Below are 23,665 nucleotides of genomic sequence, written 5' to 3'. Positions count from 1 at the left end.
CGACCTTGGCCATTATAAGCGTGCTCCTCTGTCTATAAATAAACTTTGATTTGAGTTGAAAGACTCATAAACTCCACTGTTTGCTTGCAGACAGACATACAGTATATGAGATGGTGTTATTAGAGAACACAAGGAGGAAGGGTTAGAGAGGACAGGGGAGGATGTTTGACGCATTACCTCATCCTCTACTGAGGAATGTGCACACCTCAGGTGAAGAGTCAGTCCGTTGCCTCCAGTCCTACTATAACATTAGGATGACTGACATGCAGGCTGGAATGGAGCGAGAGGGAGAACGCGTGCACCACAAGACCTTCACACTTTGAATCAAAGTCTGGTCACACGTGGCACTGTGCACTGTCTGGAACACATTTTCATCCTGTCTGTCATGCCTATATTACTCTAGTGCTGTTATGACTCCTGAATTGCTCAACGAGCATCGATTGATCTGCATGTCTGTTTGTTTGATTGATTTACTTTATTAACAGTTTGCAGAACAGAAAGTACAGCGGTATAGTTACAATAATGCTAAAATGATAACACAAAATGCCCTGATAGGTGGTCCTATGTATTGAATTCATCAAGACATAAAGAAATCATCAATACTAGAAGCAGTACTTAGTATTTATTTACAGAAATAGAGTGGGGTGTAATTTATTTCGCCCCCAAAAAAAAAGAAGAAAACCCACACACAGACATACACGTTCCACACACTTGGTCCAAAAATACATACCACTTGACAAGTTACAAAATGTGTGAAAACTCCTCCGCACGACACACACACACACACACACACACACACACACACACACACACACACACACACACACACACCTGTATCTCTCTCTCTCTCTCTCTCTCTCTCTCTCTCTCTCTCTCTGTTGGGGTGGTGGTGTCAGAGGAGGAAAAAGCATTCCTTTACTCCCCTCCCCTTCCAGGCGTCTGCTGTCTGTTTCTTCTGTGAAAAATAACCCTCTCCCTCCTCTCTCTCTGCTCCTGTTTGCCGTTACAGCAGTGGAACTGGCTCTCCTGTGTGTGGTTCTGGTCCAGTGAACGGCCCGCTACGCTTGCTTCAAGTGCTGCTGGGGACGCTTGGATGTAAAACTGGATGCCAGTCTCTTTAGGGATGTGACACACAGCACTGGTACGTTCAACGCTGCAATTCATTGTTGCTCAATGTCCATGAGCTGCTTTCTTAAGCTGTCGGTTACTGTCTGATCTAACTTACTGTAGCTTACTTAAAACAGCATGATACTTAGACAGATGCCAGGTTAATTTGTGACCTGGCATATAGTTTGTGTAGTTTCAATGTAGTTATAATTTTTTAATTTATTTTATATTATACTGTTTAGACTGATGCTGGGGTCTTAGGTTACATATTATATGATCCTAGATAACCATCTTTATGCATTTGATATATTGCTTAATTTGCCTCACTCTGGATTAAGAGCGTAGACCTGCTAAATCCCTGAATTGTAAATTGAGTATCTAACTAAGTGCATTTACTTACTGTACTTGAGTACATTTTTTGTTACTTTTACTTTACTTGAGTATTTATTCTATGGAACACTTACTTATTTGTTTTATACTACTCCACTACATCTCAGAGTCAAATATAGGGCTTTTCTTATTCCACTACAATTACTTGAAAGCTTTTAATTAATAATTACTTTGCAGATTTCTATAAATATTCCAAAATCCTAGTTTGACATTTCTTTATGAAAAACTTGACTACTTATACTTTGGTGCTGTAAATATATTTTTGATGCCAATTAGTTTTGTACTGGTCTGGATATAACTAGTTACTGACTTAGTTACTGATGTTGCATATCTCAACTAGAGCAGTGGTTCCCAAACTTTTTCATGTCAAGGACCCCCAAATTGACACTAATTAGCCCGAATATATGCCATATGAACATAAGAGAAGGTTTTTACGGCTCTAGCAGTGATTCTCAACCATTTCCATTTCAAAGGTCCCCGGATTGACCTGAATTAGTTATTATTACTACGGTGCCCCATTTAATGGCATTTCTATCTCTGGGACCCACAATTTATATTGTAAAATCACTGTTTATTTAACTCTGAGAGTGTACAAATGGAACCAAATAACGGGTCCATTTGGTTCCATTTGTACACTCTCAGAGTTACAGACCCATAAGCGTCCATTTGGTTCCTAACTATCATTTAGCTGGGGACCCCCTGGAACTCCCTCAAGTATTGAACTCCCTCAAGTAGTTCCCCACTTTGGGAACTACTGAACTAGAGCATAATGAGTCTTCTTGCTTTTGCAACTTTTCACCAAATTATTAGAAGGATTTCTCTTACACACCAATGGTCAAACAGTCACCTTATTTGACCTGTGCCTGTAATGAACTGCAGACCCGTCTCAAATTGCCTTCTTTAATTTAATTAAGGAGTTTTAAAATTATTACCGTGGAAGACCTCACACAGCTGTTGCTGCTTTGAGATGTACTGTAGCTTTTACAAGTGTTTATCATTGTTTCTTATTGGTTTTACTTCGCTGTTTTCAAAACCTTTCGTCAGTGAGTGTGTTGTGGATCTCTTTTGTACTATTAAGGCATGTGAACCAGGCCTGCCAACATCCGAATTTTAACAGAGTAGATGTAATTTCCTGTGTTCTGCTGAATTGTGGGAGTTTGATACTTTTATCAGGCTTGCTTTACTATTAGCATTGGAAAATTATTGACACATTTTTAAATGTCATCTATTTTAATAAGCTAAAAGTAGGCAGACAGAAATTTATATGATGAGGACAAAGCATGACAAAGCAATTTCATATTCCATATTTAAAGCTAACCATTCATTACTTAAAACTGAATATCTCTGTATGATTGCATGCGCTGACCACAGCCACATCTCGGGGTACGCCCACAGAAACCTTTTAACAGAGTAGATTTTTCCTGTGTTCTGATGAACTTAGGGAGTCTGATACACCAAATCAAGGAGAAATCACGGAAAAATGACAATCAATGAGATGTGATTGAAATCGATGAGACTCCTGCTGAATCAAGGAGGGTTGGCAGCCCTGCATGTGAACCTGTGTCATATTCTGCCTTTTTACAGTTCATACTAGTAAAAGGGAGTTTGACTGATTAGAAGAATTCAACTTTATTGTCACATCACAGGTTTACAGGTGTAATGAAATTAGTTTTTGTACAAGTACCACCGTTTTAGTTTTTAGTAAAAAGAAAGGGAAGCAGAAGGGGGGGGGGGGGGGAGACAGATCCATACTGTATTTTCACTGGTTAAACTAAGGTTATGTAAAGAAATGGATCTCATTACAACTACAGGTAAATTGGAAATGGAACCAAATGGATGCTTACGTGTCCATTTGGTTCCATTTGTACACGCTCAGAGTTAAATTAAGACACTATGCAACACTTGCAGTAAATCTAGTGTTGTTGTGACATGTTGTGACAGATTGATTGTGATAGTTATTGGACAAACAAGACAAAAACACATGTCAGGAAGTTAAGGGAAGTGGAGGCTGGGTGTTCCTTTTAGCCCAAAATATCTAGCAGGAAGCAAACAATGTGTTTGAACTAAAAGGTTGGTCAGGATATATGGGAGAGGTTCTTGGACTTCATTAAGCAAGGTGATATTGAAGAGGCTTTGTATGTATAGTGGTTAATTGGAGTAGTCAGCTGTGGGGTGGTAGTAAGGAACTGTGATGGGGACATTGTGCATATGTTTGTTTGTTTAGCTGTATGTAATGTGTTTGTTTTGTTTAAAAAAATAAGAAAAGGTTGGTCAGGAAAGCTTGAAAGCCGGCACCCGCTGGCCAAGTGGTCCAGGCGCATGCCGCATATAGGCTTTGGCCTGACAGCACCTTGCGTGTTCGAGTCCCGTTCATGATGACATTTGCTGAAGGTCTCTCCCCTTCTCTCTCTCCCTCTTTCCTGTCTATCTTCACTTGATACTATCAATAAAGGCAGAAAAGCCAAAAACAAATCTTTAAAAAAAGGAAAGCTTGAAAGCCCCTACCAAGGGCGCGAGGCTACTAAACCCATGGTTTATCTATTTCTGATCAAGGAATGAATGACTTGAAAAGCCTTGTGTAGATGGATACACAAGCAGCAGGGGGCGACATTGCCATCCTTCCTGTTTTCTGTGCTTGTGTTCCTCAAGCAGATCCTGACTTGAAAAGCCTCCATGGAAGCAGATGGCAAATTATAGAGGCATATTCTGCACCATCTGCACTTGTGTGGACATGACGTTTCCTTTACCCAAAATTTAAAGTTAAACACCTCTTCGTCTCTTTCTTTCTACCCCCCCCCCCCCCCCCCAAAACCTTTTCTACCGCTCCTTCTTCTCATCCTTGTTCATTTATATATTCTGGTAAAGTGTGTAAGCTCTACCAAAACTTCAGTGAGCCATATTCACATAAACCAATGGCTACTGGCGCTTTGGTAAATAGTACTAATCTGAAAACTCCCCAACTCTATGTCTAATTGATCCCACCTTCTTGTTGCCTTTCCCACAGATGAGGACCAGACCCCTAGTGATGCATGAGGGTCCCGTCACCACCCTCCCCGTCCAGCGCTACCCTCACACCGTGGGACTCCCTCTGGGTGACCGGCAAAGGCATTCCGGGCTAGAAAAAGACCCCTCCCCAGAAGACCCCAGACACGGCTCCGACGCTCCCCTGCGAAATCTGCAAACCATGTCTGAACCTCCTCCTCATCCCCTCCTGGACAACCAGGAGGATCACGTAATGGCCAGGAGGAACCACGGTGATATGAACGTGAACAACAGCGCCCCCTGTGTCTCTGCTGAGCAGCACAGCGGGTCTCTCCTGACCACCGACCAGGAGGAGACGCCAGTCCAGGGTCAATGCTCCTCCCTCAGTTGTACTAACTCTGATCTGGAATCAAAGAATACAGAGCACTGCAGGTAGGGCTGGAACTCTTTTGGAACTATTTTCTTAGAGCTTATTATTATGTTGATAATTGATTACTTCTTTGATTAATCCAATAATCGAAATGCAGGGTATTAGGTTTTATATGTCAATGAATCGTCTTCCTTTTTAATTAATTAGGCTTAACTTTTGCGGCCTTAACTTGTATCTATCTATCTATCTATCTATCTATCTATCTATCTATCTATCTATCTATCTATCTATCTATCTATCTATCTATCTATCTATCTATCTATCTATCTATCTATCTATCTATCTATCTATCTATCTATCTATCTATCTATCTATCTATCTATCTATCTTTCTTTCTTTCTTTCTTTCTATCTATCTATCTATCTATCTATCTATCTATCTATCTATCTATCTATCTATCTATCTATCTATCTATCTATCTATCTATCTATCTATCTATCTATCTATCTATCTATCTATCTATCTATCTATCTATCTATCTATCTATCTATCTATCTATCTATCTGTGCTACTGTATATAAAAAATAGGTACAAACAAGCAACATAGGATTGCATGTCTGTGTTTTGTGTGTATATATTCAATTAAACATATGTGTAGATACTGTATGATGAAGTAGACTACTCAAGCCTAGAAATAATGACTAATAAACATACAGTATTTTTAACTAGGTACTTAAGCTGTACAAATATTCTTCATCATACAAACACATGTGAAAACAGACGATCCACAAGCTCGCAACCCGTTGCTGAATCGTCAGTTTTTGCAATTTTTGAAGATAATTTATTTTGGAATCGATTCAATCGATCAGTATGATTAACCCTTCCGGTCTCAATTGCAGGTGTACTTCACCTCGGGAACCACCAGAAGTGTCTGATCATGGTTCCCGCCATCCCATGTCCACGGAGCCACAGCCGGCGGACTGCTGCCCTACTCGGGATCATCTGAGGGTGGTCAAACACAAGCCCAGCGCCATCGTGTTCTCCGACCATGACCCCGACGGCTCCGCCACCGGCCAGCAGAGAGCCTCCTTCAACGAGAGCTCCGATGGCGAGGAGGAGTCTTCCTCCTCCTCCTCCTCCTCCTCCACCTCCCCCACTGCGGCCGGAGAGGACGAAGGTGACGAAGACGACGGAGATGATTTCCCCCACACACTGCAGTACAAGGAGTTCCTGGTCAGCCGGCGCCGACGGAACCAGAAGTGGAACAAGAAGAGGCTGATGACAGACGCCTCACCTGGTCCTTGCCCCGCCGGCGACAGCCAACCAGAATCCATGGGAGAGGAAGAGGTCTTCCTCCTGGAAGACGAGCTGATTGATGAAGACGACAAACAGGTGAGACAGACTAGCCTTGCGTAGCGGTAACCTGCCTGGGGCAATATGCATTGCAAAGGCAGATGACGGCTGGCTATACGCCAGGCTAGAGACAGACAGCAGGCGTGTGGAGAACAGTGTTGCAAATTACTTAGAAAGTGTAATAACTTACTCTTTACTAATTAAAACTTCTAAATATAATATTATTACTTTACTTGACTTTGTATCAAAAGTGATTATTTTACATTACATCAGTGTTATTCAAGTTACTTTTAAAAAGTAATTAGTTATAGTTATAGTTACTAGTCTGAAAAAGTAACTAATTACTTTACTAGTTACTAAATTATGAAAGTAACTAGTTACTAGTTACTTTACTTTATAAAAAGATTAAAGGTTTAAAAAATATATAGTATATATAATATTTTCCAATTCAGACACATTTTGTTTTCAAGAAAAAATATTCCCTAATGAATAACACTTAGAACACAGAACACAAAACACAAAACACATACACAAAAAAAGCCTTGTTTATTTCGGACCCTGGTCTTGAAATGACCTACAGACCAGACTCAAACTGGCTGCTGTGATTCCCCCAGTGAGCTTTAAAAAGATTGCCATGGGCACACTTCCCATACACTGCTCTTGCTTTGACATATAGCAAATGTCTGCTTGCTTTTTAGTCTACTAGCAAATTCCGTTGCTTAGTTTTTATTTATTAGTCCTTATTGGTCGCGTTACTAAACGTTCCTGTTCTCCCTTTGAGCTTCTTCGGTAGTGGGTACTGTATTTATGAGCATTGTATGTCTGTCCTGTTTTTTGTTGTGTATTTTTTTGTTACTGGCAGAGCTGTGTCACTTATCTTGCCTCTTGTCTTGGCCAGTTCACACTAATGAATAATAAAGGTAAAAAACTAACAAAAAACAAACAACTTATGCCAATAGTACAAATATCCAAAATCACAGACAATATCCAGTCTAATGATATGGATATAATACTGATGCCCTGCCCATGTACAGACAGGCCTAAAGTAATTACCCTATGTTACCTTATGTTGACCAATCATCATCATTATGATGACGTTATGTCCTGTGGAAGCCACTTTCTCTTTCTCATGTGGAATGTGTTTCACTCTGGGAGCACACTCAGCGCACCATGTCAGTTTACATGACAGACTCCGCACTGGCAGGAGAAGGAGACGGTTCTTTTGGATTACATTACGTAACGTGGGTAACTACTAACTCACCCATTGAAAACAAAGTAACTATAATGGCGTTACTGAATGGGAAAATGTAAAGAGTTACGTTACAAGTTACAGCAAATAGTAGTTTCGTCTGGGCCGTGGCTCAGCGGTCCAGGCACCTTGGCTGGTAATCCAGTCTGGCAGTGTGACGCAGGTTCGACTACCGATCCTGACAGCCTTTCCTGCCTGTCACCCCCCCATCTCTCTCCCCGTTTCCTATCAGCCTACTGTCTGTCCCTCCATAAAAAATATACAAAAATATTTAAAAAAACATTAAAAAAAAGAAGTAGTTATGTTATGTAAAGTAACTTAATGTAAGGGCGTTAGTTCCAACACTGCATTACATACACAAAAAAAGTGATGTATTGTATTGGCCCTGTGTCCACCAAGATGTTATTTAATTGCAGCGCATGTTTTTAATTCTTTATAGTGGATTGAGGGAGTGCCATGTTTTTGGAGACACCAGCAGTGTGGCTGCTGGCCATTCACCTTGTGCTTATGCTTATTATTATCATAATATGATGATGATGATGTCTGATACATGATAGTATCTGATACATGATAGTTTACATTTATATTCGGGTTACAGAGAGTATCTTATCTTATTAAATGGGGGTCCATGGCCTAATGCATAATCCAAAATGAGCTGTGGACCCTGTGTTTGGTAAACACTGCAGTAGGAGCGGTGGAAGCAGTGGTAGTACTGTACACGCAGTACAGTAGGATTGATAGTAGCTTCCAGAGAGAGCACAGTCCTAACCGCTATACACTTTATCTGTCTTTCTTTAGACTCAGCATCTTTCACCATTCATCCAATCTGTCTGAGTGGAACATAAATCGATTCAGTAGCAGCAGCACGGCACCACTCTACTGTCTCATTATCATTACTGGAGGCTCTGCATCATGCTGTGTGTAAATCAGTTCTGCCACTGGAGGGCAGTATTGTTAGGTTTTTGTTCTTGTCATTGTAAAATGATGCTTGATGATTGACTAATATATTTATTCATTTATTTAGATAGTTATTGGGAACAACTTTTCATTTTAATTCATTGACAAGGGGATTTATTTGTCCGTAAGAAAGAGAAGCAAACAAGCCACATCTGTCTGTCTGTCTGTCCTAAACGGAGAATAGTAATAATTGAAATTAGATAAAGAAATAAACATTCAAACTGAACTGTGTGTGTGTGGTTAGCCTACGTGTCAGTGTGTACAGTATGCGCGCACACATGTGGCAATTAGGTGTAGTTAGTGGGTTAATACGTTGGTTTATTAGCAGCTCAGTGGCTTTGTGGTTAGAGTCATGTTGCCCTGAAACTGGGAGGTCAGGGGTTCAGTTCCCCTGGCTGAGTCATACAAATCGTCCATATAAAGCTCCACTCAACATAAAGGGTTGCTGGGTTGGATAACTTGGATTGGTAAGTTCATACGACGTACTAGCGGCATGCCCAGGGGGTGTACTTGTACATAATGTAACATACTAGTGTCATGTCCACGGTGTGTACTTGTACATAATGTAACATACGTACATAAAGGTACACAGAAATTGTACATAAAGGTTACACCGGGGCTCCACCAGACGCGTCAGCGTCGCGTCTCTGTCACCGTCAGGGAATGTTCTTTTTAATCAATGAAGGGTGGCTCCACTACCCGCGTTGCGTTGCGTGACTGCATTAAAATTGCCCCGGTTCGTTTTTTTGACGCACGCTGCAGAAAAAGCACATACTGGCCTCTGACATATGGGCCATATGTGTACTTACATATACTTACTTATATTGGTTTATGAAATAATCTATGACAATTTGCCATTTGACTCAGCAGTAATCTTTCCCATTGATATGTATTCTGTGAGCAGGGTAGACAACTGTGGTGTTTATTTCCTAGATTTCCAGTTGAACAGAATGTTTTTCTTGGCAATAGTAATAATGAGTTCATAGCAGTGTAGTGGGGTTCCGTCTCCATGTTAAATTTAGTTGTCATTTACAACTCATGTAAAAGTTTCACTTTCAGTACTAATTTGAAGGTGAGAAATAGAACCATTTTGGTTCGAGTGTCAATCACCAAAATAAAACAATTGGCCTATAGGGGGCGTAGTCAGGTGCCAACCCCCATCAGCCCTACCAAAATATGTAAACTGTTGTAACTTTTGATTAAATTATCCAATCTGAACATATGATATATGTATGGATTCACAATCAGGAGTAGCATTTGGTACTTAAACCTTATTACACATATAATATTTGTTTCCACCCAGTATTGGTGTATATCCACAAAAATAGCAGGAAAAACGAGCTAAAAACTAGTAGTGGGGTCCCTAGACAGACCGTCATTTACAACTCAACAAAAGTTTAACTTTCACTTCTAATTTGTAGATAATGACCTATAGAACAATTTTAGTTTGAGTGGCAAGTCTACAAATTAAAAAAAATATATTTTTTTGCCAAATTTCCAAAATGGCCAAAATCGGAATTATGTTTATTTGAAAAATGTCTTAATTTTCTTATATTGCTGTTGCTTTTCTTTGTTTTTCTTGCTATATCAAGTTAATCCTGTGTGAGGAATCAACTGGATTTCAAATATTAATGTTTTGAATAATATGATATAGAAACTGATATATATTTCTTTAATTTGTAGACTTGCCACTCAAACTAAATTTGTTCTATAGGTCATTATCTACAAATTAGAAGTGAAAGTTAAACTTTTGTTGAGTTGTAAATGACGGTCTGTCTAGGGACCCCACTACTAGTTTTTAGCTAGTTTTTCCTGCTATTTTTGTGGATATACACCAATACTGGGTGGAAACAAATATTATATATGTAATAAGGTTTAAGTACCAACTGCTACTCCTGATTGTGAATCCATACATATATCATATGTTCAGATTGGATAATCTAATCAAAAGTTACAACAGTTTACATATTTTGGTAGGGCTGATGGGGGTTGGCAGTTTGGCACCTGACTACGCCCCGTATAGGCCAATTATTTTATTTTGGTGCTTGCCACTCGAACCAAAATGGTTCTATAGACCCTCACCTTCAAATTAGTACTGAAAGTGAAACTTTTACATGAGTTGTAAATGACAACTAAATGTAACATGGAGACGGAACCCCACTAGTGGGATATCCCACTGTTAGGTCACCTACTGTAGTAAGCACAGAGACAGCTAGGGTTGGTGGAATTCGGCAGCCCGATAGAGAAATTATTTGTTATTTCTCATCAGAAGTGTTGGACGGGTGTGCTGTGCCAGTGTCTTGCCGCTTGTTTTGTGTACATTTTGATCAGATATCAGATATTCCTTTCTGAGTGTAGTCTCCCCTGTGGGTTATTATTTTATACTGAATATTGGAGCTTAATGTTGTTAATCATCGAAAATGTGTTGTTACAATTTGGGCCCAGAAGTCAGTTGTGGCTGTAAGTGATACATCTATTTCAAATGACTTTATTGACCACACTTGATGACTGTAATTATTTCTGCAAGGCATGCAGATATTGCAATCATATTTCTTGTGTAAGTTGACAGCAGGCCAATGGCCTCAATTAGCTGATGTTTTTTCCAAATCAGTCAATCGCAGAGCAGTCATCCAGCCTGCAGGCTATGGGATACGCATCACACAAGGCTAAGGACCAGAACTAGCCAGTTGGTTGCAAGCTGGCCACCCGGCATATGGGATCGGATCTACTGTACCACTATCCCAATTACAACACTTTTCATTGACACACAAGCCAAGGCTGAATACCCAAATGCCCGGTATTATGTGCACTTTAATCCAACATATGAACATCATCATAGGCAGTGATTACTTAAAGGGATAGTTCACAATTTCTGAACTTAAGTTGTATGAAATACTTGCCATATAGTGGTTGCAACTGTATTCATTGATTGCCCGAGTCCTGCGGTGGGAGTTGTCATTTTGTGGGGGCGCATTTAAAGTTTTGTGAATTAAATTACTTTTAATGCGTGACCCCCTGTGCCCGTCACAAAACTGATATGTTTTTTGAGGGGTGCTATATGCAGGTTTAATGTTTGTTTTTCCTTAAACAACCATTAAAAACGCCATTGACATGGACAGAGTTTAATGTTGTCCGTGTTTGTTTTGTCTGATAATTACGTCATAAAAGATATATAGGGCCCCTCTTTTGCAACTTTCTTATTTTTGTGTGTACAGGTATGGTGTACATATAATTGTGTGTATGTCACTTGCATGTACAGTATACATGTATATATTCTTCGCTTTGATGTATTGCTTTGCTTTTAACTTGTGTAGAACTTTGGTCGATTACAGCTGTTTTAAATGTACTCTGAAAATCACACCTGTGTGAAGTGAGGGGCACTCATCGTACATCATCATACATCATCTCATTCCGACCAATCAGAATTTGCGTCTTCACCTTTGTCATCAATGTTTGTGTTACACTCAAAATTGTCCATTCATTGTCAATGGCATTTCAAATGTTTGTGTTAGGACGAAATTTGGGTTACATTCACTAAAAGCTGGACATACTGTAGGAGGGGCCCTCAAAAAGGTTTTATTGATTGATTGATTGATTTGATTGGCCAAACCAATCTAACGGCTTTGCGGATTGGCCGAGCTCCGCGTGGCATTTGTGCCGCTCTACCAATATAAGTGGCCGCACTCGCGGTTCTCTTTTCACCCGCTGTGAAAGGATGCTCTGGACGGTGCATCGTAAGGATGGGAGGATGAGGGCCTACCATGCTGCGGTGGCAGTGGGCCAGAAGGTGTATTCCTTTGGCTGGGAGCTCTTCGACAACGTGTGTCAGATCAATGTGCACGTCTTCAACACAGTGTCTCTGCGCTGGGTGAAGTTATCCCAGCTGACCCCCGCCAGCCAAGCCACGGGAGAAGAACACCAAGAACACCTCGACGGGACCTCAGTGCGCCCTCGGTGGAACAGAGGTGTCACTGAGGTGCACTGCGGCCACACCGCCGTGCTGATAGAAGACATCGTCTATGTCTACATCATTTACGTTTACCAGAGTGAATTCTGCAACGCACTTTACACTTTTGACGTTGATGCCCACAGCTGGTTCATGCCGACGGTTTCTGGGACCGTCCCGGAGGCGAGGTACGGCCACTCGGCCTGTGTCCTGGGGAAGGTCATGTACATCTTTGGCGGATATGTAAGATTAAGTGGACTGTCTAGGTACACCAATGACATCTACAAGTTGGACGCCACCACGATGGTCTGGTCTTTGATTAACCACACAGGTGTGGCACCTGCTTCAGGGCACCACTCTGCCACCATCATTGGGACAAAGATGTTTGTATTTGGTGGTGGAGGGGATCAGAGCGAGGACCACTACAAGCTCCGAGTATTTGACACAGATACCGACTGCTGGCTGTGTATGCCCACTGCACAGCTTCTTCCAGAAGGACGCTGGTGTCATTCAGCCTTTGCCTACAACGAGGAGCTGTACATATTAGGTGGTGTCAAATTGGACCGGAACACAAATGATCTGTGGAAATTCAGTCCAGAGACCTTCTGCTGGAGGAAGGTCGAGCCTGTTGGTAAACAGCCATACTGGACGTCTGGGACGTGCTCTTGCATGGTGGAAGATTGTATCATCCTCTTCGGAATGCAATATATGCCCGATGACATATGCATTTTACACCTAAGTCCTAGTCTGAAGACGTTATGCAAGCTGGCGGTTATTCAGCACGATCTGGATCGGGTGGGACTCCCACGCGACATCAGATGGGAACTGGCAGTTATGGCCTATACCGATACCAATACCGACAGCAACAGGACAAAAGAAAATCATACAAATTGGACATGCAGATTTGTTCAGTTGTGCTCCCAAATGATGGAACACCTTACCTCCCAAATTATGGACAACCTTAGACCTTATTAAAGGTCTGTCGGAACCCTTTATTCCTTTTATAGCTTGTTATTGTTAAAGCACTTTGAGAGCACAGGAATGTGCTCAGTGATTCCCACCAGGAACTAAGCAGCATCTTAATGGAGAATAGAGGACTACTGCACCTGCTGAACTGCACAGGGCCTGCAAAGAAGATCTCTAATCAGGAATGAATGAAGAACCAAAGAGATGCTTTGGGTTTGTGATGGAGAAGAACTGGGGCTGGAAGAGGAAAATGACTGCAAAGATGGAGATCTTTGTTTCTTTTTTACTATTTAGTTTTTAGTTTTTTGCTACTCTTATCTATGAGGAAACAATTAAGCAGACAGTAGATATGAGATGAGCAACAATTAACAAGGTCTTGCATTCTGACACTCCTTCCTGTCATCACATTTTGTACATCAGGCGTTCACAAAGTGGTGTCCCGGGACCCCCAGTGGTCCTTGAGGATATGGACAGACAGTCTTAGTTGTCTTAGTGTACTTAGGTAACAAAATGTTACCACGCTCTACAGTGGGGGGACATGCGACAGGTCAACAGCACACACTCCAAGGCCCGCCCCCGGTCGATCATGATTGGCGGAAGGCCCCTCTATATCCTGATTGGATGAAGGCTGGGCCACCTAGCCAAAGCTTTTTTGACCCCCAGGGGTTAACTGGGGACAGGGAGGAACTTATATGGTCAGCTCATTCTATAGTAGGGAGGATTATCACAACAAAACAAAAAGAGGTGATATTTGAATTAAGTGAAATCACTGAATATAACCTTTAAGACCTGAGGCCGATTCTACAAATGCCTTCAGTAGTAAATCAGTAGTGTGCACACATTTTCAAGATTTTTCAAAAATGTTCAAATATAGCAGATGTATAACAAGTTTGCAGCTCCCAACAAGATAAATCAAAAATGGCTGATATTTTCCCGGTTTTACTGGGTTAAAAAAGTGTGTATATATATTGTCTTTATTGCCAAAGGTTGGATAGCAGGGTGATACAGTACGTTGTTGTGACTCACCCATACTGTAGCTTTATTTATTCACAAAGACACTGGGTAAACTGCATTGGATAAAGACTAAATAACATTAACCATATATATATATATATATCTCTACTCCCAGACATCTTCGCATTAAACAGCAGATTTACAAGCTCACAACGTGTCCCTAATGTTTGCCCCCAGAATAGGGATGGTAGGGGTCCATGTCGTTAATGTCAGTGGTACATGGGCATGGCAGGTGCTTCTGGTGGGTGTTGTCCTTGTTGGTACACAGCCATTCTATCCCCTTTTCCACCAAAATAAAAATGTGGAATGGTGGTGCTTACGGCCCTGTTTCGTCTGGGGAGCAGGAGTCCCGAGTTTCCCCAGGTTAGAATCCAAGCCTGGCCAACAATGTGTCGAATATGACCGGTCGAAGTGTCCATTTCACGGGGGAAATCAATAGTCAATGGCAGTTACAGTTTCCCTTTTCCTTTCTTTTCTTTATGAAGTTTTATCGCATCTGCATCTTTCAATCTGTAGGATACATGGTTTCCCAGTTCAGGGAAAGAAAACAAAGTATTTTTTGGTTCCAGTTCCGAACCAACATTCGGGGTTCTGAACCAATTCATTTTCAGTGGAAACACTGAAAATGCCAAATTAGGCAGGGAAAAAAAGAACGGAACCGGTTCAACCCCGGTGGAAAAGGGGCCTCTACTTTGAACTGCTGAATGACGCTGTTTGCCAGTGTTTTGATTCCTTCCCGCGCCCAGATAATAAGCCCCAGTGTCTCCTCCTCCTTGGCCGTGAACCGTGCCACGCCATCTGCAGCATTTATTTGGCAGCCGATTTGATTCCATGTGTGACATGTGTGGAGGTCCTTCTGCAACGAGGTCACTGAAGGTGACAGTTCAGCGTGCGGCTGCACTTTAGCTGGCTGGCTTATCAGCAGATCACTCTGTCCTTTTGTCATTCCCCAGCGCCAAGAGGGGTACTGTTTATACTGTACTGTACCTGCCCTGATGTAGTATTTTACTGATACTGTACTTCTGGTTCCCTTTTGTCAAAGACTGGAGTCTAGTATTAATCACTGCATGCAGTATAGTAAATCGTCTTGTCAGTATAAATCTGTTTGAAGGGGCTATTCAAACGGATTTCTCAACACTACATGTGTATATCACATGTTCTAAGATTTAGAGGGTTGCCTATCCCTGTTCAAAATTAATATTATCTGACACGTGTGCATTGTTGTAGGCTACAGTTTGCATTGCATTGGCTAAGGAAGTCAAGTCACGTTCCTTACCTTACCAACTGTGTTCTCACGTTGCATATCAATAGTTTTTGAGCAGTTGCAAGTTAAAATCACACGATAACCAGTAATTTGTCATAAATTGTCACGTCTAAAGACAGAACAGGTGAAACCACTTTTCATTATGATAGAGCATGTCGATGTGAAACAGTTTGATGCTGAGCCATACATGTACACAATGGTTAAAAACTCCAGCTTGGGCTCTATGTGAATCTCTCCCTTCCACGCACGCACGCACGCACGCACACACACACACACACACACACACACACACACACACACACACACACACACACACACACACACACACACACACACACACACACACACACACGTTGAGTGATATGAATTCTTGTTGAGTTATGAATGACCATCTCTGTGCCAGGTTAAGAGCAATATCAGACTCATGAATGTCTGAAATACTGAGGAGTTGTGTGACATATTTGACAAAATTTCTCAGAAGTTCTTGAAGGCAGGAATTATCTGTATAGCACATGCCAGCAAACAAGGCAAGTCACTGTTCTTTTACGCAAAAATTTAATCACACTCATGTGAACTCAGTGAGGGGCGCCTCACTCATGCATTGCATTGGCCCTCTGTTTCCCCTCTACACCAAAAATCTCTACTTAAAGTAGAGTATCTACAAGTTCAATGCAGAGCGTTCACCCTAGAGTATAGGGTTCATGTGATTAGAAGCACTAAGACAAAAGGGAGAAAGAGGCAAAAAGAAAAATGCCCATCTGGCGTGGGGTTGGATGGGGTGGGGTGAGATTCGAGGTGGTTGCAGGACTGAAAAGAGGGTCTCACGCGATTTTTTTTTGGCAGCCGTGTCTCGAAACACAAATTCCTCTCTGTTCAAAAAAACAAAAACAGAAGAAGGGTAAAAAAAAAAACGGACCGCACTGGCCTCTCCCAAGCCTCTCCCGGCATGCACCGTGTCAGTGGACATCTGTGAGTGTGTTTGTGAGCAAAGTAACTAAGTACATTTACTCAAGTGCTGTACTTAATAAGTACAATTTTGAGGTACTTTTACTGGAGTATTTCCAATTTTCAATACTTTTATACTTGTACAGTAGGCAACTACATCTCAAAAACAAATATTGTACTTTTACTCCACTACAACTATATGACTAGTAATGAAAAACTATTACTTTTTATGTGTTGATTATTATTGCAAAACATAGCCTACACATTAACACCCTGTATACATTTCGGCAAATTTTAAAATAGCCAATCTACAAGCTGATCTACAAGCTCACAATGTATTGCGATGCGACAGATTGTGAGCTTGTAGATCTGCTATTTTCTAAAAGTTTTTATACATTTCATTAATTTTAAAACTTTATACTTTTGGTACTTTTGGTACATTTTGAATACTTTTGTACTTTTACTCGTGTACATTTTGAATACCAGACTTGTACTTGCAACGTCTACATTGTGGTATTGATACTTTTACTTAATAAGTAAAACAAAATGTGAGTAGTTTTTCCACCACTGAGCGTGACCCGGGGCCGTGTTCTCACACCTGTCAATGAGGCCTGCGGCTCCTGGCACCTTCCCCACAGCGCTGCTCTGGCACGCCGCACCATGCCGCCCCCCTGCTCTGCACGCTTGGCCCCAAATCAAAGGGCTTTGTGTCTTTTGTGACGTGCGGTCTCTTATACAGATAGACTGAGCTGCAGCTTTCAAAGTCACTTATTGACAGACTCTGGCCAGCTATTATAGCGCTCATTTGAATACCTGTTACCCCCCCCCCCCCCCCCCCCCCCAAAAAAAGGAGAGGCCCCCTCCCCTCCTCAGCGGTCCCACATTCCTGGAATGTCTTCTTGTGGCTCTCGCACAAGGCAGGTTCATCATCACACAAACAAGTGTTGCACTGTGGACAGAGGACTGGATGGGTGATTGATTCTGGAGTCCAAGAAGGGTGTGGGATTATTCTGAAATACGTTAACGCAGTGATTTTGAAAAAAAGACAGTGCTGTTATAAATAAACTCGCTGTCCCTCTCCTCACCTCTCCCCTCCTCTCCCTCTCCCCTCCCCCTCCTCTCCTCCAAAGTCATTGGTGTAGCAATGTCAAGCATAGACAAATAGTCAACAGCACTGCGCACTACTGTACTGTAAATCTCAAAACACACCCATTATTCATTTGATTAGCTGCAGCTGCTTAAGGTCAGTTGTACAATATGCAGTCAGTCACTGCTGGCCTATCAAACTGGGGTGAACCTCTACAATGGTCCTGTGTGTTCACCCAGTATAGGACTACTGCTGTGTGTGTGCGTGTGCTGTGCGTGTGCGTGCGTGTGTCTGTCCTGCCAGGCTGAGGATGTGTTGTATTGAACCGTTAGGGTGGATGGACGTTCAGTAATCACGTCAGCTACATAATGAAGTGGAGCAGAGGATCAGTGATGCGTTAAGCACTCTGTGGACTCTGTGCTTTGAGGTCAGAGTGAAGCGCGTTCAATATTTAATAAGAATAGGGAAAGCACTGCGCTCTGTGTGTGTGTGTGTGTGTGTGTGTGTGTGTGTGTGTGTGTGTGTGTGTGTGTGTGTGTGTGTGTGCGTGCGTGCAGTTACCATGGGGCTACAGAATGGTTCAGAAATCAGACGCTGTGTTCACGTTCATTCTTCCATTGGAAATGAATAGTAGACACCCACCTGATTCAGGTCTCCCTTAACCCATTTTGACCTGAGGACGATTCTACATTTAGAGACACTTTACATGTAGAGCAGAAAACCGACAGAGATCCACCCAGAGCAAGCAATATTGAGACAGTGGTAACGAACAACTCCCCATTAGCACTGAATGGACTGGATCTTAATTGCGACCAATGGTCGCATCTACTGTATCTACAGTATACAGTAAATGCACCACGTCTCTTTCTGCCTGATGCACGTACAGTAACTAGCTGGTGGTGGCAGTGCAATGGAACCTCATTCCTTCTCAACTCCAGGACAATTGAGACTTGTAACCACGCTGAGTTGGGGATGAAGCTGTGACTGAAATGATTCTCTCTTTGACCCTTATTAAACATATATACGCTTAGAGCTACAGTACCAGCTCAAAGCTTGTACGTATATCTGCTACTTTTGATATTTTGGTGTGACGCCGGCCGTAAAGGGCGTTCATTTACGAGGAAAACACAAAAAGTTAAAATATGGAGATACAGCGTTTTTCCTCGACAGCGAAGATATGCAAAATAGGTTTCAAACTAGAAAAAGTGCCCTTCTGGGCACAGGTCTCCACCAGGTTATCCACAGATCCGTGCAGTTAGAGGTAAAAACACTTTTCGGCCAGTTATAGCGCCACCTTGAGGCTGAGTTGAAATTGTTCATGTGGCATTTCGTCCTCGGCCTAGTGGGAATGTGCGTGCACAATTTCACGGAAATCACGCGATGTGTTCATGATTTGCAGCATTTTGTTTGAAACTGAGCACTCCTGTGAACTTTGGAAGCCAATCTTAACCAATCAGGATGGAGTCTGAGAAATCTGAATGACCCGTTTCGTTGAATGGCTCTAGAGAGACTGTGTACTAATTTGCGTGATGTTTGGACAAAATCTGTAGGTGTACTGTGCAAAAACTTGTTTTGCACAAAGCGGCCTCCTGGTGGCGCTATAACAGGCCGTTCTGAAAAGTTTGGGGCAGAGGTTCATCGTTGGCATCCAGGGAGTGTGTGTGCAAAATTTGGCATCGACCGGGTTAACGGTGGCCGAGATTAGCTGTTCACGGACACACGGACACACGGACACAAGGACGGACACACGGACGGACGAAGTGCAAAACATACTCTCCCCACATGCCTTCGGCCTGGTGGAGACAATGAAGGTGGTTGACCTCAGAGCGATGGATTATCCACGGAACACAAAGGGCAGAGTGACTGAATCCATTTCAAGTAAAGAGGAGGAAAATTTAAATAGATGAAGCGCACTATGTACGATATGAGGCCCGGCAGACAGCGGTGTGATGTTATGCTACAGTACGATATGAGGCCCGGCAGACAGCGGTGTGATGTTATGTTATGTACGATATGAGGCCCGGCAGACAGCGGTGTGATGTTATGTTATGTACGATATGAGGCCCGGCAGACAGCGGTGTGATGTTATGTTATGTACGATATGAGGCCCGGCAGACAGTGGTGTGATGTTATGCTACAGTACGATATGAGGCCCGGCAGACAGCGGTGTGATGTTATGCTACAGTACGATATGAGGCCCGGCAGACAGCGGTGTGATGTTATATTATGTACGATATGAGGCCCGGCAGACAGCGGTGTGATGTTATGTTATGTACGATATGAGGCCCGGCAGACAGCGGTGTGATGTTATGCTACAGTACGATATGAGGCCCGGCAGACAGCGGTGTGATGTTATGCTACAGTACGATATGAGGCCCGGCAGACAGCGTTGTGAAGATTGTGTGGCTTGTGACGATCATCGGGTCCAATGATGTTCAGTTCAGTTACCATGGGGCTACAGAATGGTTCAGAAATCAGACGCTGTGTTCACGTTCATTCTTCCATTGGAAATGAATAGTAGACACCCACCTGATTCAGGTCTCCCTTAACCCATTTTGACCTGAGGACGATTCTACAAATGCCTTCTAAATCCTGACATTTTTCTGAAAAAAAAAACATGTTTCTATGTCGTTCTCAAACATTTTCATGTCAAGGACCCCCAAAAATATATATATGTAATTGGCCGCCGACCCCCATCTGAAATATGTCGTTCCATGGACCCCCCCCCCCCTCCCCAGAAGCAAAGATTTGAGTTAAAAACGTTCGCTCTGAAAGAATATATTCAAACAGTTGGGCCACATTTTCACGATTAAAAAAAAAATTGCAGACCGTGCTACGAGCTTGTAGATCTGTTATTTTTCAATAGCTAAAGTATAACATCCAGAATGGGTTAAGAAGGCAGCCACCTACTGTATACCTCAAGCAGAGACGGGAAGTACACCGGAGATGGCAGGTCTTTCTTTATGTTTTTTGTTCTCTTTCTTGGTTACTATGCACTGATATGTATACGTGAAAGTGCAGGGTTGAGTGTTGCATAATACACATGTGTGCGTGCGTGTGTGTGCGTGTGTGTGTGTGTGTGTGTGTGTGTGTGTGTGTGTGCGCGTGTGTGTGCGCGTGTGCGTGCATGCGTGTGTCCATGTTTGCAGTCATTCAAGGAACTGCCCCTCACCCCCCACCCCTCACCCCCTAACTGAGAGTAAAAATAGCAGCCAGTGTGAACATAGGCAGCCCACTGTGTTCCTGTGGAGGAATCTGGAGATGTGTGTGTGTGTGTGTGTGTGTGTGCGTGTGTGTGTGTGTGCGTGCGTGCGTGTGTGCATGTTTCTGTGTGTGTGCGAGGGAGGGAGGGAGGGGGGGGGTTACAGGAAATAACTTTACCGCCAAGCCGTTAATGCAGATATATATTTTTTCTGTGGTCAACATGATGAGGGTGTGTACGTGTGTGTGTGTGTGTGTGTGTGTGTGTGTGTGTGTGTGTGTGTGTGTGTGTGTGTGTGTGTGTGTGTGTGTGTGTGTGTGTGTGTGTGTGTGTGTGTGTGTGTGTGTGTGTGTGTGTGTGTGTGTGTGTGTGTGTGTGTGTGTGTGTGTGTGTGTGTGTGTGCGTGCTTGCGCGTGCGTGCTTGCGCGTGCGTGCTTGCGCGTGCGTGCTTGCGCGTGCGTGCTTGCGCGCGCGCGCGTGCGTGCTTGCGTGCGCGTGCGTGCTTGCGCGCGCGTGCGTGCTTGCGCGCACGTGCGTGAGTGAGGGGGCTGTTTATGGACGTGGAGTTCCTGAAAGAGGTCCTATGTACTGCTATCAGCCTGTGGGACTCTGGGATTGGCTGCAGGGAAACCAGGAACAAAGCAGTTTGTTCATTTTCTTGGAAAGACCCAATGGAAGACATCCATGACCAATGGAAGGAAGGAGAGAGAGAGAGTTGGAGAGAGAGAGAGAGAGAGACTGTACCGCATATTGTATTTTCTTTTTCTTTTTTTTTAAAGTGCTATTGAACACCCTTTATGTCTGTGTGTTGGTTAAGAAAATATTGAACCCATGAAAAGTATTAAAAAGTGCTTCGGCCAAAACCTCCTAACTCCACTAGAGCTCCACTTTTCCTGAAAAATGTTAGGTGGTTTCTTCCCGACAGCAGAGGGATTGGATGGATGAGAGTGACATATTCCTCCTATATGCTGCATTCACTGCCTCTCCATTTTCATGTCTAAAAACGCCCTTCTGTATCACATCATAAGTTATTTACTTATTTATCACTGGTCTGGTTTCTTTCTCTCACACACGCGCATACTCGCGCTTGCATGCATGCAAACACACAAGCATATACACACAAAAATGCACACACAGCTCTCTCTCTCTCTCTCTCTTTCCACATCTCTCTCCCCTGCGCCTGCTCTCCATCAAAGGCCTCTCTCTTCTTCTCTCTACAATAATCCCATTGACAGGGTGTGTCAGAGTAGTGGGGTGGGGGTCCGCTCACAGCACCCCTCCCTGGGTCGGGGGAGAGTAATGAGTACAATGAATGGTCATCTGCAGGGGAGCCTGGGGGTCCAGAGACGTGATGGAGAGGGTCCACAGAGTCGAGTGTGTGGGTGTGGATTGAGGGCAGTGGTGGAAAAAGTACTCAGGGGGGCGGCAGTGGCTCAGGAGGTAGAGAGCCTATCTTGGAATCAGTGGCTCAGGAGGTAGAGAGTCCGTCTTGGAATCAGTGGCTCAGGAGGTATAGAGCAGTGGTTCCAAAAGTTGTTGGTGATGTGCTCGTCCCTGTTGATGTTAAGTACCACATGTAACATTCTGGTGTATCACCCGTCCAGGGATTTCTGTAGGGCTTGTGTTAGTGTCCAGCATTCACAGCCGTAGAGGAGGACGGACTCCACCGTAGCAGAGAAAAAACTGATCTGCCTTGCATTGTTTCCTCCACCATCGATGTGTGGATGTGATGTGATGTGTGTCTGTGAATTTCATCTTAAAGAGCTTTGGAGAAAAGCGCTATATAATCTGAACAAAGTGAAAAGTAGGTGTCTGTCTGAAGTATAAAGTAGCAACACCACAATGTAGAAATACTCTGTTCCAAGTAAAAGTAATGAATAAAAAAATGTTTACTTGATGATTTTACTATTAGAGTTTCTGCTCCTGGCCCTCGCACCAAAGTTATGCTTTGGAAATGTACTGGAAATGTGTAGTGTGAATCGCTGTTTCAACAGACAATGGAGCTACCATTTGGTGCATTTGTGCGCTCACTCTTTGGCGTGAAATTAACAGGATATTTTACTGTGTACAGGCTTGGGATTTACATTAAGCAATGTTTCGTGTGTGTGTGTGTGTGTGTGTGTGTGTGTTTGTGTGTAGGAAGTCCACAGCGCTAGCTCCTCCCACTCTGACACGGCCGACGGCGAGCAGGAAGAAGAACCGACCGCCACGGTAATTCAATTCAATTTTATTGAAGTGTCAAATCACAACAAGTTGTCTCAAGACACTTTACATGTAGAGCAGAAAACCGACAGAGATCCACCCAGAGCAAGCAATATTGAGACAGTGGTAACGAACAACTCCCCATTAGCACTGAATGGACTGGATCTTAATTGCGACCAATGGTCGCATCTACTGTATCTACAGTATACAGTAAATGCACCACGTCTCTTTCTGCCTGATGCACGTACAGTAACTAGCTGGTGGTGGCAGTGCAATTGAACCTCATTCCTTCTCAACTCCAGGACAATTGAGACTTGTAACCACGCTGAGTTGGGGATGAAGCTGTGACTGAAATGATTCTCTCTTTGACCCTTATTTAACATATATACGCTTAGAGCTACAGTACCAGCCCAAAGCTTGTACGTATATCTGCTACTTTTGATATTTTGGTGTGACGCCGGCCGTAAAGGGCGTTCATTTACGAGGAAAACACAAAAAGTTAAAATATGGAGATACAGCGTTTTTTCGCTGGGTAGGTTCAAATGAAGGTGGTTGACCTCAGAGCGATGGATTATCCACGGAACACAAAGGGCAGAGTGACTGAATCCATTTCAAGTAAAGAGGAGGAAAT

At 42.9% G+C, this 23,665-nt stretch overlaps 2 protein-coding genes across 2 annotated transcripts in view; both read left to right on the top strand.

Annotated features, from left to right (window-relative positions):
* Positions 1-1,003: 1,003 nt before the first annotated feature.
* On the top strand, positions 1,004-6,128 carry LOC310854843 (uncharacterized protein; the record flags this gene model as incomplete). The annotated part of the gene is made up of 4 exons (XM_083759558.1): positions 1,004-1,141; positions 4,502-4,911; positions 5,749-6,026; positions 6,088-6,128. The coding sequence occupies exons 2-4, from the start codon at positions 4,502-4,504 to the stop codon at positions 6,126-6,128; spliced, it is 729 nt and encodes a 242-aa protein (XP_083615684.1). The 5' UTR covers positions 1,004-1,141.
* LOC310870687 (stAR-related lipid transfer protein 13-like) overlaps positions 6,008-23,665 on the top strand; it is a 121,810-nt gene continuing 104,152 nt past the window's right edge. The window contains exons 1-2 of the mRNA XM_083781957.1: positions 6,008-6,241; positions 22,972-23,043. Coding sequence (XP_083638083.1) covers positions 6,128-6,241; positions 22,972-23,043 — 186 coding nt within the window. The 5' untranslated portion in view covers positions 6,008-6,127. The remainder of the gene's footprint in view (positions 6,242-22,971; positions 23,044-23,665) is intronic.

The sequence above is a fragment of the Protomyctophum parallelum genome (genome assembly GCF_964188405.1).
Source record: "Protomyctophum parallelum genome assembly, chromosome: 1".
NCBI classification, from domain to species: domain Eukaryota; kingdom Metazoa; phylum Chordata; class Actinopteri; order Myctophiformes; family Myctophidae; genus Protomyctophum; species Protomyctophum parallelum.
The sequence above is the reverse complement of the archived record's forward strand: the minus strand, read 5'-3'. Positions and strand labels throughout refer to the sequence as shown.